The 17204-nt window shown below is 52.0% G+C and overlaps 1 protein-coding gene across 4 annotated transcripts in view; it reads right to left on the minus strand.

The window, feature by feature from the left end:
* LOC144502602 (rab-like protein 6) overlaps positions 1-17204 on the minus strand; it is a 203991-nt gene that overhangs the window by 11522 nt on the left and 175265 nt on the right. For 2 of the 4 annotated variants that reach the window (XM_078226722.1, XM_078226721.1), the window contains one exon: positions 4180-4357. In XM_078226722.1, coding sequence (XP_078082848.1) covers positions 4180-4357 — 178 coding nt within the window. Of the gene's footprint in view, positions 1-2515; positions 2933-4156; positions 4358-17204 lie in introns of those variants that run through there. The other 2 variants (XM_078226723.1, XR_013499360.1) reach the window with 2 other exon arrangements.

A 17204-nucleotide genomic window follows, 5' to 3' on the forward strand; every position in this document is an offset into this window, starting at 1 on the left:
TGAGGGGGATGGGGAGAAGTGTGAGGGGATGGGGGAGAGTGTGAGGGGATGGGGAGAGTGTGAGGGGATGGGGAGAGTGTGAGGGGATGGGGAGAGGTGTGAGGGGGATGGGGAGAGTGTGAGGGGATGGGGAGAGTGTGAGGGGATGGGGAGAGTGTGAGGGGATGGGGGAGAGTGTGAGGGGATGGGGAGAGTGTGAGGGGATGGGGAGAGTGTGAGGGGATGGGGAGAGTGAGGGGATGGGGAGAGTGAGAGGGGATGGGGAGAGTGTGAGGAGATGGGGAGAGTGTGAGGAGATGGGGAGAGTGTGAGGGGATGGGGAGAGTGTGAGGGGATGGGGAGAGTGTGAGGGGATGGGGAGAGGAGAGAGTGTGAGGAGATGGGGAGAGTGTGAGGGGATGGGGGAGAGTGTGAGGGGATGGGGAGAGTGTGAGGGGATGGGGAGGGGGATGGGGGAGGGTGTGAGGGAATGGGGGGGAAGAGTGTGAGGGGATGGGGGGAAGGGTGTGAGGGGATGGGGGAGAGAGTGTGAGAGGATGGGGGGAGAGAGTGTGAGGGGATGGGGGGAGAGTGTGAGGGGATGAGGAGAGTGTGAGGGGGATGGGGAGAGTGTGAGGGGATGGGGGAGAGTGTGAGGGGATGGGGGGAGAGTGTGGAGGGATGGGGGAGAGTGTGAGGGGATGGGGGGAGAGTGTGAGGGGATGGGGGGAGAGTGTGAGGGGATGGGGGGGAGAGTGTGAGGGGATGGGGGGAGAGTGTGAGGGGATGGGGGGGAGAGTGTGAGGGGATGGGGGGGAGAGTGTGAGGGGATGGGGGGGAGAGTGTGAGGGGATGGGGGGAGAGTGTGAGGGGATGGGGGGGGGAGAGTGTGAGGGGATGGGGGGGGGAGAGTGTGAGGGGATGGGGGGGAGAGTGTGAGGGGATGGGGGGAGAGTGTGAGGGGATGGGGGGTGAGTGTGAGGGAATGGTGGGGGAAGAGTGTGAGGGGATGGGGGGAGAGTGTGAGGGGATGGGGGGAGAGTGTGAGGGGATGGGGGGGAGAGTGTGAGGGGATGGGGGGAGAGTGTGAGGGGATGGGGGCGAGTGTGAGGGATGGGGGGAGAGAGTGTGAGGGGATGGGGGGGAGAGTGTGAGGGGATGGGGGGGAGAGTGTGAGGGGATGGGTGAGGGGGAAGAGTCTGAGGGTGAACTCTGTGCTGTTGGCACCAATCTGATTCACACCAGCTATCCAGACAACTGAAGCAACCAGGCTCCCAGAGATGGCAGAGTTGCTCTGGGAACATCCAGGTATGTTGTCTCTGGAGTTATGGACAGTGATGGTGAAGGCTGCAGTTTCCCTCCACCGCATGGCTGAGCTGGACTCTGCCACATTACCGCCTTGTCATCAGTGTGGGTGTCGGACGAGTTTACAAGTTGATACTGAGCTTGTTTTGGCTGTGTTATGGACACAGCTTCCTTGGCCACCATGTCAGATAATGAGATACCGACCTGGAACCTTGCACACAAAGGTAGGGACACTACTCACATCTCCAATCCTCAGAATGCAGCAGCTCAGAAAGGCAACAGAGGCTCAGGAACCGCAAGCGCTTTGCATGTTGAGGTTAAACTGTGTTACAGAAAAAGAGGAAGACCATATCCACAGTAAATATTCTCACCTCTTTCTCGACAGAGAACTTCCTCAATCTTTTAACTTACCTTAAAGTTGCACTGGAAGCAACAAGGGAGAAACCTTAGCTGGAGATAGCCAAAAGGGAGGAAAACTACCCGGCAGTCAAAGTGGAGCGGGCTGGCAGTGCAGGAATCCTGCTCTCGGTATTCAGTTCCAAATGCTGGTGAACATGATGGTTCCTTGAAAGAACTGTGGGCTGTCAATTGTACAAAGGCTGACTCAGCTGTACAGGAGGAGTAGGAGGAAGATTTGGAAAGTAATGATGATTGGGGATTCAATAGTTGAGGAAATAAACGGGCTTTACTGTGGTCACAGACAAAATCCCAGTGATAGTACGCTGCCTCTCTATTGCCAGGGCAACAATGTTACTGAGCAGCTGCAGAACACAGACAGGGGAGGGGAATAACCAGAGTCTGAGGTCCAGGGCAGCACGGTGGCACAGTGGTCAGCACTGCTGCCTCACATCGCCAGGGACCTGGGTTCGATTCCCTGCTTGGGTCACTGTCTGTGCAGAGTCTGCACGTTCTTCCCGTGTCTGCGTGGGTTTCCTCCGGGTGCTCCAGTTTTCTCCCACAGTCTGAAAGATGTGCTGGTTCGGTGCATTGGCCATGCTAAATTCTCCCTCAGCGTACCTGAAGAGGCGCCAGAATGTGGCGACTAGGGGATTTTCAAAGTAACTTCATTGCAGTGTTAATGTAAACCTACTTGTGACACTAATTAATAAACTTTAAAACTTTAAACTATATATTGGTAACAACACAGGCAGAAAGAAGGATGATAGATACCCTGCAGGGAAATGTTAGGCAGCAAGGAAAGAGATTATAAGAAAGACCTAAAACGTAGTAATCGCCAGATAATCTTGTATAGAAATAAGATGATAGAACAGATGAACAGGTTGGAAAGATAGCGCAGGAGCAAGGTCATTGGGACTGGTTCTGGAGGAGGTAAGGGCGAACACAGGCCACAACACAAGGTTCATGCAAGTGGGACTTCACTTTGTATCAGACTGATTTTAACAATCGGAAACAGTCTGCAAATGATCAAAGCACTTGGTGCTGAAGTATCTACACTGGAGCACAGAAACTTGAAGGAATATGTCTTCAGATTGCTACAAAAAAGTGCTATTGCAGGAAGCAGTGTGTAGTAGCCCTGTATCAGTGATTGATGATCTACAATTCTCTCACAGCTTTGCTCAAGTTAGATTGGACTCCCAGCAGATGGGCAGTAGATACAAATCATCGGCAAGACTGCAGAGCCAAAGAGCTGTAAAACACAAAGTTATCAAGTGGATATAGCAAGCAATCAGAAAGGCATGATGACCTATACAGAATGATCCAAAACTCTCTGAAGTTTCAAAGAATGACAGGGTAGACACAGAGACTGCTTACTAGTTGGACAGTTGAGAACTCGGGGCCGTGGTCTCAGGATAAGGGGACAACCTTTTTGGACTGAGATGAGGAGAAATGTTTTCCCCAAGAAATTCTCCACTATATGGTTCTGGATGTTCAATAAATGGGTATAGTTGACAGAATTTTGGATTCTAAGGGAATCAACAGATATGGAGATTGGAAAGAACAGTGGAATTGAGGGCAAGAATTGGCCATGATATTATTGAATGGTGGGTCAGGGTCAAGGGGCAATATAGTCCAGGTGTACTGCTCATGGTCTCACCTGCACATTGTGATTGCTTCATTAACAGCCTGAAATCATGGTGCTGATTCGTGTTAGTAACTTGCCCACTATTGGGACCTCAACATTTTTATTTAGGGCCCTCTTCCTACAGTCTACACAGCCTTGGGGCCCTCTCCTCTCTGGGGGAGGGTGGAGGGGCAGTGAGGGGGCCAGGACCCTTTTTGCTGTGGGGAGGGGAGCCTCTCGCCAGCCTCTCCATAGACTCTGCTGGTCCACTACAGCATTAAGCGCCCTGAGACACTTGGCACCAATAGCCTTCACAGTTTGGCTCCATTCTTAAGTTTAACAATTATTAAGAAAACTTAATTAGCATCAAAGATTAGAGCCTGTTTTTATAGATGCTAGGGGTTGACTATGAAGATAGGCAAGTTCTTACTTGGCAGGCCAACGGTACTTTGAGGTCAGCCCAGAATCCCGAGAGACTGATGGTCATACGCTGTGAAAATTCAGAATGTACACAATGGCCAATTTCATAGTGCTGACAAAGGGAGTTAGGCTGAAGGGTATTAGGAGGTAAATATACAAGATACATGTACATGGAATCAATTCAGTGTTCCCTTGCCACTCCCCTGTCCATACACATTTACACTGTGAATACCAGCAAACACATATTTACAGCTTTCATGGGAAAACAGAGGAATGTGATGTTCCTGAAACCGGGAAAATGAAATGCTTTGGAGGAACTGGATCTTGCTAATAGCCAGTACCCTATACCCAATCAAACAGCGATAACTTAATCGATGCTTTGCTAGCATTGTGATAAAAGCCACTCATTAATAAACTCAAAGCATCTACCGAGCACAAGCTCTTCACGTCACCTTCATCGCTGCTTTCAGGGGCTGCAGGATTCTTATTATCAATGCCCAAACCAAACAAGTCGAGTTGAGTGGTTGGCTTCATGGCTCGGGCCTGAGGTTTCACCGGCGTGCTGAGCTTTGTCACATTGAAGTCATCGTTAGAGAGTTCGGAGCTGTCCTCTCGAATTGGAAACACCTCCTGCAAGAAGCATCACAAGTCAGCAGTTACCACTTGGGGAGGGAGAAAGAAAAAAGAGAGTGTGACTTCAGAGAACTCAAAGCCAGGTAAACAGAACAGTTCCAGCTCAGTGCTAACACTTACCCCCCGGTCAGAGTGGTGTCGCTTCAAATCCCGTTGCTGAGTAATAAGCATTTTGTGTATCAGACACTCAGGGCAGTACTGAGGGAATGCCGCATTCCCACAGATCAGGCATTAAACCAAGACCCAGTCAGCCCCCTCAGGTAGACATTAAAGGTCCTATTTTGATAAAAAGTACAGTTCTTCCTGCTGCCTTGGTTAACATTTATCTCATCCAACATTTCTTGAACAGATTATTTGCTCATTACCACATTAGTGTTTGTAGTGGTTGACTGTGTGAGGATTGGTTGCTGCATTTCTTAAAAGTGTGACTACACTTGACACTAGAATATGAATGGGCCGTGAAGCACTTTGGGACATGCCAACAATGTGAAAATAACCTCAACCATTCACAACCTATAGCAATGACTTGGATGAAGGGACCAAATGTATGGGAGCTAAATTTGTTGATGATACACAGATAGCCATGAGAATAAGTTGTGCAGAGGACGGAGCCTATCAATATCAATATTTTGAGTGGGTAAGATATTGCAGACAGAAAGATAGGAATTAGAAGTAGGCAAACGCGATCGGCCAAATGGCCTCTTTCTGCACTGTAGGGTTTCAATGATTCTATGAAATTCGGCCCTTTGAGTCTGCTCTGTCATTCATCAGATCTTGGCTGATCTCTTCCTGGTCTCAAATCCATCTCCCTACTTGTTTCCCATATCCCCTTATCCCATTTTTTAAAATCAGAAATATATCTAACTCCTTCTTGAAACCATTCAACCATTCAAACTCCACCGTGCTATGGGGCAGTGAGTTACACAAATTCACCACCCTCTGCGAGTAGTAGTTCCGCCTCATCTCAGTTTTACATCTACTGTCTCTCAGCCCACACCTGTGACCTCTTGCTCTAGATTGCCCCATAAGAGGAAACGTTTGGTCTAAGTTTACCTTATCAATCCCTTTTAGTATTTTATACACCTCAATTAGATCCCCTCTCATCCTTCTAAACTCCAGTGACTACAAGCCCAAACTCTTTACTCTCTCCTCATATGTCAACTCCTTTATCCCTGGAATCAAAGAACAAAGAACAGTACAGCACAGGAAACAGGCCCTTCGGCCCTCCAAGCCTGTGCCGCTCCTTGGTCCAACTAGACCAATCGTTTGTATCCCTCCATTCCCAGGCTGCTCATGTGACTATCCAGGTAAGTCTTAAACGATGTCAGCGTGCCTGCCTCCACCACCCTACTTGGCAGCGCATTCCAGGCCCCCACCACCCTCTGTGTAAAAAACATCCCCACCTTGAGCCCGTGACCCCTCATGACCGTCACCTCCGACCTGGGAAAAAGCTTCCCACTGTTCACCCTATCTATCCCCTTCATAATCTTGTACACCTCTTTTAGATCTCCCCTCATTCTCCGTCTTTCCAGGGAGAACAACCCCAGTTTACCCAATCTCTCCTCATAGCTAAGACCCTCCATACCAGGCAACATCCTGGTAAACCTTCTCTGCACTCTCTCTAACGCCTCCACGTCCTTCTGGTAGTGCGGCGACCAGAACTGGACGCAGTACTCCAAATGTGGCCTAACCAGCGTTCTATACAGCTGCATCATCAGACTCCAGCTTTTATACTCTATACCCCGTCCTATAAAGGCAAGCATACCATATGCCTTCTTCACCATCTTCTCCACCTGTGTTGCCACCTTCAAGGATTTGTGGACTTTCACACCTAGGTCCCTCTGTGTTTCTATACTCCTGATGACTCTGCCATTTATTGTATAACTCCTCCCTACATTATTTCTTCCAAAATGCATCACTTCACATTTATCCGGATTAAACTCCATCTGCCACCTCTCCGCCCAATTTTACAGCCTATCTATATCCTGTGTAGGTCAATCTGGTGTAGGTCAAATAGTTCGGATGGGGCAGTTTTTGTGCAGTGTGTGCAGGAGGGTTTCCTGACACAATATGTGGATAGGCCGACAAGAGGTGAGGCCCCATTGGATTTGGTACTGGGAAAAGAACCGGGCCAAGTGTTAGATTTGGTTGTGGGAGAGCACTTTGGAGATAGTGACCACAATTCGGTGTCTTTTGTTATTGCAATGGAGAGGGATAGGGCCGTACGGCAGGGCAAGGTTTACAATTGGGGGAGAGATAATTATGATGCGATTAGGCAAGAATAAGTTGGGAACAGAAACTGTCAGGGAAAGGAACTAATGAAAAGTGGAACTTTTTCAAGGAACAAATACTGGATGTCCTTGATAGGTATGTCCCTGTCAGGCAGGGAGGAAATGGCCGAGTGAGGGAACCATGGTTCACAAAAGAGGTGGAATGTCTTGTGAAAAGGAAGAGGGAAGCTTATGTAGGGATGAGGAAACAAGGTTCAGATGGCTCGATTGAGGGTTACAAGTTAGCAAGGAACGAGCTGAAAAAGGGGCTTAGGAGAGCTAGGAGGGGACACGAGAAGTCCTTGGCGGGTCGGATCAAGGAAAACCCCAAGGCTTTTTACTCTTATGTGAGGAATAAAAGAATGACCAGGGTGAGGCTTGGGCCGGTCAAGGACAGTAGTGGGAACTTGTGTATGGAGTCAGTAGAGATAGGCGAGGTGATGAATGAATACTTTTCTTCAGTGTTCACCAAGGAGAGGGGCCATGTTTTTAAGGAAGGGAAGGTGTTACAGGCTAATAGGCTGGAGGAAATAGATGTTCGGAGGGAGGATGTCCTGGCAGTTTTCAATAAACTGAAGGTCGATAAGTCCCCTGGGCCTGATGAAATGTATCCTAGGATTCTTTGGGAGGCAAGGGATGAGAATGCAGAGCCTTTGGCTTTGATCTTTGGGTCCTCGCTGTCCACGGGGATGGTGCCAGAGGACTGGAGAATGGCGAATGTTGTTCCTCTGTTTAAGAAAGGGAATAGAAATGACCCTGGTAATTATAGACCGGTTAGTCTTACTTCGGTGGTTGGTAAATTGATGGAAAAGGTCCTTAGGGATGGGATTTACGACCATTTAGAAAGATGCGGATTAATCCGGGATAGTCAGCACGGATTCGTGAAGGGCAAGTCGTGCCTCACAAATTTGATAGAATTTTTTGAGGAGGTAACTAAGTGTGTTGATGAAGGTAGGGCAGTTGATGTCATATACATGGATTTTAGTAAGGCGTTTGATAAGGTCCCCCATGGTCGGCTTATGATGAAAGTGAGGTGTGGGATAGAGGGAAAGTTGGCCGATTGGATAGGTAACTGGCTGTCTGATCGAAGACAGAGGGTGGTGGTCGATGGAAAATTTTCGGATTGGAGGTAGGTTGCTAGCGGAGTGCCACAGGGATCAGTGCTTGGTCCTCTGCTCTTTGTGATTTTTATTAATGACTTAGAGGAGGGGGCTGAAGGTTGGATCAGTAAATTTGCTGATGACACCAAGATTGGTGGAGTAGTGGATGAGGTGGAGGGCTGTTGTAGGCTGCAAAGAGACATAGATAGGATGCAAAGCTGGGCTGAAAAATGGCAAATGGAGTTTAACCCTGATAAATGTGAGGTGATTCATTTGGTAGGACTAATTTAAATGTGGATTACAGGGTCAAAGGTAGGGTTCTGAAGACTGTGGAGGAACAGAGAGATCTTGGGGTTCATATCCACAGATCTCTAAAGGTTGCCACTCAAGTGGATAGAGCTGTGAAGAAGGCCTATAGTGTGTTAGCTTTTATTAACAGTGGGTTGGAGTTTAAGAGCCGTGAGGTTATGCTGCAACTGTACAGCACCTTGGTGAGACCACATTTGGAATATTGTGTGCAGTTCTGGTCACCTCACTATAAGAAGGATGTGGAAGCGCTGGAAAGAGTGCAGAGGAGATTTACCAGGATGCTGCCTGGTTTGGAGGGTAGGTCTTATGAAGAAAGGTTGAGGGAGCTAGGGCTGTTCTCTCTGGTGCGGAGAAGGCTGAGGGGGGACTTAATAGAGGTTTATAAAATGATGAAGGGGATAGATAGAGTGAACGTTCAAAGACTATTTCCTCGGGTGGATGGAGCTATTACAAGGGGGCATAACTATAGGGTTCGTGGTGGGAGATATAGGAAGGATATCAGAGGTAGGTTCTTTATGCAGAGAGTGGTTGGGGTGTGGAATGGACTGCCTGCAGTGATAGTGGAGTCAGACACTTTAGGAACATTTAAGCGGTTATTGGATAGGCACATGGAGCACACCAGGATGATAGGGAGTGGGATAGCTTGATCTTGGTTTCAGATAAAGCTCGGCACAACATCGTGAGCCAAAGGGCCTGTTCTGTTCTGTACTGTTCTATGTTCTATGTTCTATTCTCTGAACTGCCTCCAATGCCACCACACCCTTCCTCACATAAGGAGACCCAAACTGGACACAATACTCCAGATATGGTCTCACCTACATATACAATTGCAATAACACTTTTCTACTTTTATACTACAGGCCATTTGCAATAAATGCCAACATCCCATTTGTCTTTTTTATTACATGCTGTACCTGCAGACCGACTTTGTGAATCAGGAACGTAGACACCCAGATCCCTCTGCCTGGACACATTTTGACTTCTGTTTTAAAGAAACGCTGTTGCTTTCCAATTAGGTTATAATTTGCCTTTCTATTTTTTCTGCCAAAATGGACAACCTCATACTTATCCACATTAAAATCCATCTGCCAAATTTTGGCCCATTCTCTTAGCCTATCAATATCCACCGGTAAAATCTTTATATCCTCTTCACTGCCTGCTTTCCCATCTATTTTAGTGTCTGCAAAGTTTGCTGTGTTACACTCTGTCCCTATTTGCAGATCATTCATATGATTGTAAACAGTTGAGGTCTGAGGACTGACCACTGTGTCACCTCGCTAGTTACATTTCGCCAGCCTGAGAAGGACCCATTTATTGAGCTTTGTCTTTCCAAATGCTCCTTCATCTCCTCCTTAATAACTGATTCCAGCAACTTCCCCACCGCAGAGGTCAAGCTAACCAGCCTATAGTTTCCTACTTTTTGCCTCTCCCTCTTTTTGAATCGGGGCGTCACATTAACGTGTTTCCAATCCACCGGAACCGTACCATAACCCAAGGAATTTTGAAATATCACAACCAATGCATCCACTATCTCTGCTGCCACTCCTTTAATACCCCAGGGTGCATGCCATCAGGTCCTGGAGACTTATCTGCCTTTAATCCCATTTGTTTATTTAATACCTTCTCCCCAGTGTTGGCTTTGCACCAAGTTCCTCAGCATTAACTGCAGTTTTTGGAAAATTTTCTTTATTCTAATATAATGTGAGGAAATGTGAACGTGTCCACTTTGGCAGGAAGAATAGGAAAGCAGATCATTATTTAAATGGAGAGAGATTTCTGAACTCTGAGATACAGAGGGATCTGGGCGTTCTGGTACATGAATCACAAAGAGTTAGCATGCAGGCACAGCAAGTGATTAGGAAGGCAAATTAATTGTTGTTTATTTCAAAGGGAATGGAATATAAAAGTCTGGATGTTTTACTACAATTGTCCAGGGCATTGGTGAGACTACATTTGGTGCTGCATACAGTTTTTGGCCCCCTTACTTAAGAAAGGAAATAATAGCATTCAAAGCAGTTTGTGGGATGAAGGGTTTATCTTATGAGGGAAGGATGGACAACTTGGGCCTGTATCCAATGGAGTTTAGAAGATTGAAAGCTGATCATACTGAAACATAAAAATTTCTGAGGGAACTTGACAGGGCAGATGCTGAGAAGCTCCCTGAGGAGAGAGTCTGGAACCAGGGACACAGTTTAAAAGTAAGGGGAGATGAAAAGATTTTTTTCTCCAAGAGGGTTGTTATTCTGTGGAATTCACTTCCCCAGAAGGGAGTGGAGATTCAATATATTCAAGGCTGAGTTAAGATAATATTTGATAAACAAGGGAGTCAAAGGTTATTGGGTCAGGCAGGAAAGTAGACTTGAGGCCACACTCAGATCAGCCATGATCTAATCAAATGGTGCAGCAGTCTGGAAGGGCTGAATGACCTACGCTTGCTCCTAATTTGTATGTAACTTTGCCTAAACGGTGTATGGTGGTGCTAGTAGTCCCAACAAGCCTCCCCATGCTTTGTCTCGAGCTATTTCTTTCTCCCTCTTGTACTTATTTAACTTCTTCTTCTTTGTATCTATGCCATTTGCCTGAACCACTCCTTGTGGTAGCATGTCCCACATTCTCACCATTCTGACTTAAGAAAATATTCTATATAACAGAGACCTACACAACATTTGTGTCAAATTAGTTTCTTTATCGCAACAGGGTTTCTTTAAAACAGAATTTCTCGTTATTCTTTCACCAAAAACTGTAATGGAATCAGAATTTCTCTCTCTGGAATTGGAAACATTTATCTGTTCATGTATAAAAACAAGCCTCAGAATTGAAAGATAAATTTGTCAAGGATCTCCAGCCGTGACTTGTTTATAGACGAAGAATCTGGAAGTTTAATCGGGAACTGTTTTCTCCTGCGCTGTAAAAGCAGATTTACATCTGAGGGCTCAATATAGTTCCAGCAATAAACACTCAATCTCCTTGCAATCTGCTCAGCATTGAAGAAACAGCTTCCAAATGGCTAATCTTGTTTCATGATAAAGTCTGTGTTTTGTAACAACTGTTCCTTCTTGACTCTAAGTGTTTTTTGGGGGGGGTTAGTTCATTGGAGTTGGACTGTGTAGGTGAAAACAGATATTTACCACTTTCAACAAGATTTTCTAAAACATTTTCATTCAAATCTAGTGAATCTTACATTTCTAACATAACGAGTAGCTTTCAAATAATAATTGCATCAAATAATTGTCCCTGCCATTTTGACACGCTTAAACACTTTCATCACCTTATTCACCCCTTGCAGGTAAACCCACCCATGCCAGCCCCATCCTTCACTCAATCCCAACCCATCCCAAACCAAAACAATCTCTCCAATCACAATCACTGTGTTAGAACATAGAACAGTACAGCACAGAACAGGCCCTTCGGCCCACGATGTTGTGCCGAGCTTTATCTGAAACCAAGATCAAGCTATCCCACTCCCTATCATCCTGGTGTGCTCCATGCTGACTCCACTATCACTGCAGGCAGTCCATTCCACACCCCAAATACTCTCTGCGTAAAGAACCTACCTCTGATATCCTTCCTGTATCTCCCACCACGAACTCTACAGTTATGCCCCCTTGTAATAGCTCCATCCACCCGAGGAAATAGTCTTTGAACGTTCACTCTATCTATCCCCTTCATCATTTTATAAACCTCTATTAAGTCTCCCCTCAGCCTCCTCCGCTCCAGAGAGAACAGCCCTAGCTCCCTCAACCTTTCCTCATAAGACCTACCCTCCAAACCAGGCAGCATCCTGGTAAATCTCCTCTGCACTCTTTCCAGCGCTTCCACACCCTTCTTATAGTGAGGTGACCAGAACTGCACACAATATTCCAAATGTGGTCTCACCAAGGTCCTGTACAGTTGCAGCATAACCCCACGGCTCTTAAACTCCAACCCCCTGTTAATAAAAGCTAACACACTATAGGCCTTCTTCACAGCTCTATCCACTTGAGTGGCAACCTTTAGAGATCTGTGGATATGGACCCCAAGATCTCTCTGTTCCTCCACAGTCTTCAGAACCCTACCTTTGACCCTGTAATCCACACTTAAATTAGTCCTACCAAAATGAATCACCTCACATTTATCAGGGTTAAACTCCATTTGCCATTTTTCAGCCCAGCTTTGCATCCTATCGACGTCTCTTTGCCTACAACAGCCCTCCGCCTCATCCACTACTCCACCAATCTTGGTGTCATCAGCAAATTTACTGACCCACCCTTCAGCCCCCTCCTCTAAGTCATTAATAAAAATCACAAAGAGCAGATAACCAAGCACTGATCCCTGTGGCACTCCGCTAGCAACCTGCTTCCAGTCTGAAAATTTTCCATCCACCACCACCCTTGTCTTCGATCAGACAGCCAGTTACCTATCCAATCGGCCAACTTTCCCTCTATCCCACACCTCCTCACTTTCATCATAAGCCGACCATGGGGGACCTTATCAAATGCCTTACTAAAATCCATGTATATGACATCAACTGCCCTACCTTCATCAACGCACTTAGTTACCTCCTCAAAAAATTCTATCAAATTTATGAGGCACGACGTGCCCTTCACGAATCCGTGCTGACTATCCCGGATTAATCCGCATCTTTCTAAATGGTCGTAAATCCCATCCTCAAGGACCTTTTCCATCAATTTACCAACCACCGAAGTAAGACTAACCGGTCTATAATTACCAGGGTCATTTCTATTCCCTTTCTTAAACAGAGGAACAACATTCGCCATTCTCCAGTCCTCTGGCACCATCCCCGTGGACAGCGAGGACCCAAAGATCAAAGCCAAAGGCTCTGCAATCTCATCCCTTGCCTCCCAAAGAATCCTAGGATATATTTCACCAGGCCCAGGGGACTTATCGACCTTCAGTTTATTCAAAACTGCCAGGACATCCTCCCTCCGAACATCTATTTCCTCCAGCCTATTAGCCTGAAACACCTTCTCTTCCTTAAAAACATGGCCCCTCTCCTTGGTGAACACTGAAGAAAAGTATTCATTCATCACCTCGCCTATCTCTACTGACTCCATATACAAGTTCCCACTATTTCAGCAAGGCCTTTGACATGGGAGGTTAGTTAGGAAGGTTCAGTCGCTAGGTATACATGGGGAGGTAGTAAATTGGATAAGACACTGGCTCAATGGAAGAAGCCAGAGAGTGGTTGTGGAGGATTGCTTCTCTGAGTGGAGGCCTGTGACTAGTGGTGTGCCGCAGGGATCGGTGTTGGGTCCATTGTTGTTTGTCATCTATATCAATGATCTGGATGATAATGTGGTAAATTGGATCAGCAAGTTTGCTGATGATACAAAGATTGGAGGTGTAGTGGACAGTGAGGAAGGTTTTCAAAGCTTGCAGAGGGATTTGGACCAACTAGAAAAATGGGCTGAAAAATGGCAAATGGAATTTAACGCAGACAAGTGTGAGATATTGCACTTTGGAAGGACAAACCAAAGTAGAACCTACAGGGTAAATGGTAGGACTCTGAAGAGTGCAGTTGAACAGAGGGATCTGGGAATACAGGTACAGAATTCCCTAAAAGTGACGTCACAGGTGGATAGGGTCGTAAAGAGTGCCTTTGGTACATTGGCCTTTATAAATCGGAGTATCGAGTCTAAAAGTTGGAGTGTTATGGTAAGGTTATATAAGGCATTGGTGAGGCCGAATTTGGAGTATTGTGTACAGTTTTGGTCACCTAGTTACAGGAAGGATGTAAATAAGATTGAAAGAGTGCAGAGAAGGTTCACAAGGATGTTGCCAGGACTTGAGAAGCTGAGTTACAGAGAGAGATTGAATAGGTTGGGACTTTATTCCCTGGAGCGTAGAAGATTGAGGGGAGATTTGATAGAGGTGTATAAGATTTTGATGGGTATAGATAGAGTGAATGCAAGCAGGCTTTTTCCGCTGAGGCTAGGGGAGAAAAAAACCAGAGGGCATGGGTTAAGGGTGAAAGGAGAAAAGTTTAAAGGGAATATTAGGGGGGACTTCTTCACGCAGAGAGTGGTGGGAGTGTGGAATGAGCTGCCGGATAAAGTGGTAAATGCGGGGTCACTTTTAACATTTAAGAAAAACTTGGACGGGTTCATGGATGAGAGGGGTGTGGAGGGATATGGTCCAAGTGCAGGTCAGTGGGACGAGGCATAAAATGGTTCGGCACAGACAAGGAGGGCCAAAAGGCCTGTTTCTGAGCTGTAATTTTCTCTGGTTCTATGGTTCTACTGTCCTTGACCGGCCCTAACCTCACCCTGGTCATTCTTTGATTCATCACATAAGAGTAAAAAGCCTTGGGGTTTTCCGTGATCCGACCCGCCAAGGACTTCTCATGTCCCCTCCTAGCTCTCCTAAGCCCCTTTTTCAGCTCGTTCCTTGCTAACTTGTAACCCTCAATCGAGCCATCTGAACCTGGTGTTGTTGGACTCCGTGTGCTGACTGCCAGTTTTTGTCCTCCACCAAAGACTTCGCCAACACCACAACTGTTGACAACTGTATGGAGCTGCCGGACAACAATGCCAGGGTGCGTGAGAGAGAGAGAGCGAGCGAGGGGGAGGGGGCGAGCGAGGGGGGGAGGGGGCGAGCGAGGGGGAGGGGGCGAGCGAGCGGGGAGGAGGGGGCGAGCGAGGGGGGGGGAGGGGGCGAGCGAGGGGGAGGGAGGGGGCGAGCGAGGGGGGGGAGGGGGCAAGCGAGGGGGGGAGGGGGCCAGCGAAGTGGGGTGAGGGGGCGAGCGAGGGGGGGAGGGGGGGAGCGAGGGGGGGGAGGGGGGGAGCGAGGGGGGGGAGGGGGGGAGCGAGGGGGGGGAGGGGGGAGCGAGGGGGGGGGAGGGGGCGAGCGAGGGGGGGAGGGGGCGAGAGAGGGGGCGAGCGAGGGGGGGAGGGGATGAGCGAGGGGGGGAGGGGACGAGCGAGGGGGGGAGGGGACGAGCGAGGGGGGGAGGGGACGAGCGAGGGGGGGAGGGGACGAGCGAGGGGGGGAGGGGACGAGCGAGGGGGGGAGGGGACGAGCGAGGGGGGGAGGGGACGAGCGAGGGGGGGAGGGGACGAGCGAGGGGGGGAGGGGACGAGCGAGGGGGGGAGGGGACGAGCGAGGGGGGGAGGGGACGAGCGAGGGGGGGAGGGGACGAGCGAGGGGGGGAGGGGACGAGCGAGGGGGGGAGGGGGCGAGCGAGGGGGGGAGGGGGCGAGCGAGGGGGGGAGGGGGCGAGCGAGGGGGGGAGGGGGCGAGCGAGGGGGGGAGGGGGCGAGCGAGGGGGGGAGGGGGCGAGCGAGGGGGGAGGGGGCGAGCGAGGGGGGGAGGGGGCGAGCGAGGGGGGGAGGGGGCGAGTGAGGGGGGGAGGGGGCGAGCGAGGGGGGGAGGGGGCGAGCGAGGGGGGGAGGGGTCGAGCGAGGGGGGGAGGGGGCGAGCGAGGGGGGGAGGGGGCGAGCGAGGGGGCGAACGAGGGGGCGAGCGAGGGGGGCAGGGGGCGAGCGAGGGGGGTAGGGGGCGAGCGAGGGGGGGTGGGGGCGGGCGAGGGGGGGAGGGGGCGGGCGAGGGGGGAGGGGGCGAGCGAGGGGGGGGAGGGGGCGAGCGAGGGGGGGAGGGGGCGAGCGAGGGGGGGAGGGGGCGAGCGAGGGGGGGAGGGGGCGAGCGAGGGGGGGAGGGGGCGAGCGAGGGGGGGAGGGGGCGGGCGAGGGGGGGAGGGGGCGAGCGAGGGGGGGAGGGGGCGAGCGAGGGGGGGAGGGGGCGAGCGAGGGGGGTAGGGGGTGAGCGAGGGGGGGAGGGGGCGAGCGAGGGGGGGAGAGGGCGAGCGAGGGGGGGAGGGGGCGAGCGAGAGGGAGAGGGGGCGAGCGAGGGGGAGAGGAGGCGAGCGAGGGGACGCGAGGGGGAGGAGGGGGCGCGAGGGGGACTGGGGGGGCGCGAGGGGGAGGGGGGGCGCGAGGGGGAGGGGGGGCGCGAGGGGGAGGGGGGGCGCGAGGGGGAGGGGGGGCGCGAAGGGGAGAGAGAGCGCGAGGGGGAGGGGGCGAGCGAGCGGGGGGGAGGGGTCGAGCCAGGGTGCGTGAGAGAGAGCGAGCGAGGGGGAGGGGGCGAGCGAGCGGGGGGGAGGGGGCGAGCGAGGGGGGGGAGGGGGCGAGCGAGGGGGGGAGGGGGCGAGCGAGGGGGGGAGGGGGCGAGCGAGGGGGGGAGGGGGCGAGCGAGGGGGGGAGGGGGCGAGCGAGGGGGGAGGGGGCGAGCGAGGAGGGGAGGGGGCGAGCAAAGTGGGGGGAGGGGGCGAGCGAGGGGGGGAGGGGGCGAGCAAAGGGGGGGAGGGGGCGAGCGAGGGGGGGAGAGGGGGCGAGCGAGGGGGGGAGGGGACGAGCGAGGGGGGGAGGGGGGGAGGGGACGAGCGAGGGGGGGAGGGGGCGAGCGAGGGGGGGAGGGGGCGAGCGAGGGGGGGAGGGGACGAGCGAGGGGGGGAGGGGACGAGCGAGGGGGGGAGGGGACGAGCGAGGGGGGGAGGGGACGAGCGAGGGGGGGAGGGGACGAGCGAGGGGGGGAGGGGACGAGCGAGGGGGGGAGGGGACGAGCGAGGGGGGGAGGGGACGAGCGAGGGGGGGAGGGGACGAGCGAGGGGGGGAGGGGACGAGCGAGGGGGGGAGGGGACGAGCGAGGGGGGGAGGGGACGAGCGAGGGGGGGAGGGGACGAGCGAGGGGGGGAGGGGACGAGCGAGGGGGGGAGGGGACGAGCGAGGGGGGGAGGGGACGAGCGAGGGGGGGAGGGGACGAGCGAGGGGGGGAGGGGACGAGCGAGGGGGGGAGGGGACGAGCGAGGGGGGGAGGGGACGAGCGAGGGGGGGAGGGGACGAGCGAGGGGGGGAGGGGACGAGCGAGGGGGGGAGGGGACGAGCGAGGGGGGGAGGGGACGAGCGAGGGGGGGAGGGGGCGAGCGAGGGGGGGAGGGGGCGAGCGAGGGGGGGAGGGGGCGAGCGAGGGGGGGAGGGGGCGAGCGAGGGGGGGAGGGGGCGAGCGAGGGGGGGAGGGGGCGAGCGAGGGGGGGAGGGGGCGAGCGAGGGGGGGAGGGGGCGAGCGAGGGGGGAGGGGGCGAGCGAGGGGGGGAGGGGGCGAGCGAGGGGGGGAGGGGGCGAGCGAGGGGGGGAGGGGGCGAGCGAGGGGGGGAGGGGGCGAGCGAGGGGG

This window comes from Mustelus asterias, chromosome 13 (genome assembly GCF_964213995.1).
Source record: "Mustelus asterias chromosome 13, sMusAst1.hap1.1, whole genome shotgun sequence".
Classification (NCBI taxonomy): domain Eukaryota; kingdom Metazoa; phylum Chordata; class Chondrichthyes; order Carcharhiniformes; family Triakidae; genus Mustelus; species Mustelus asterias.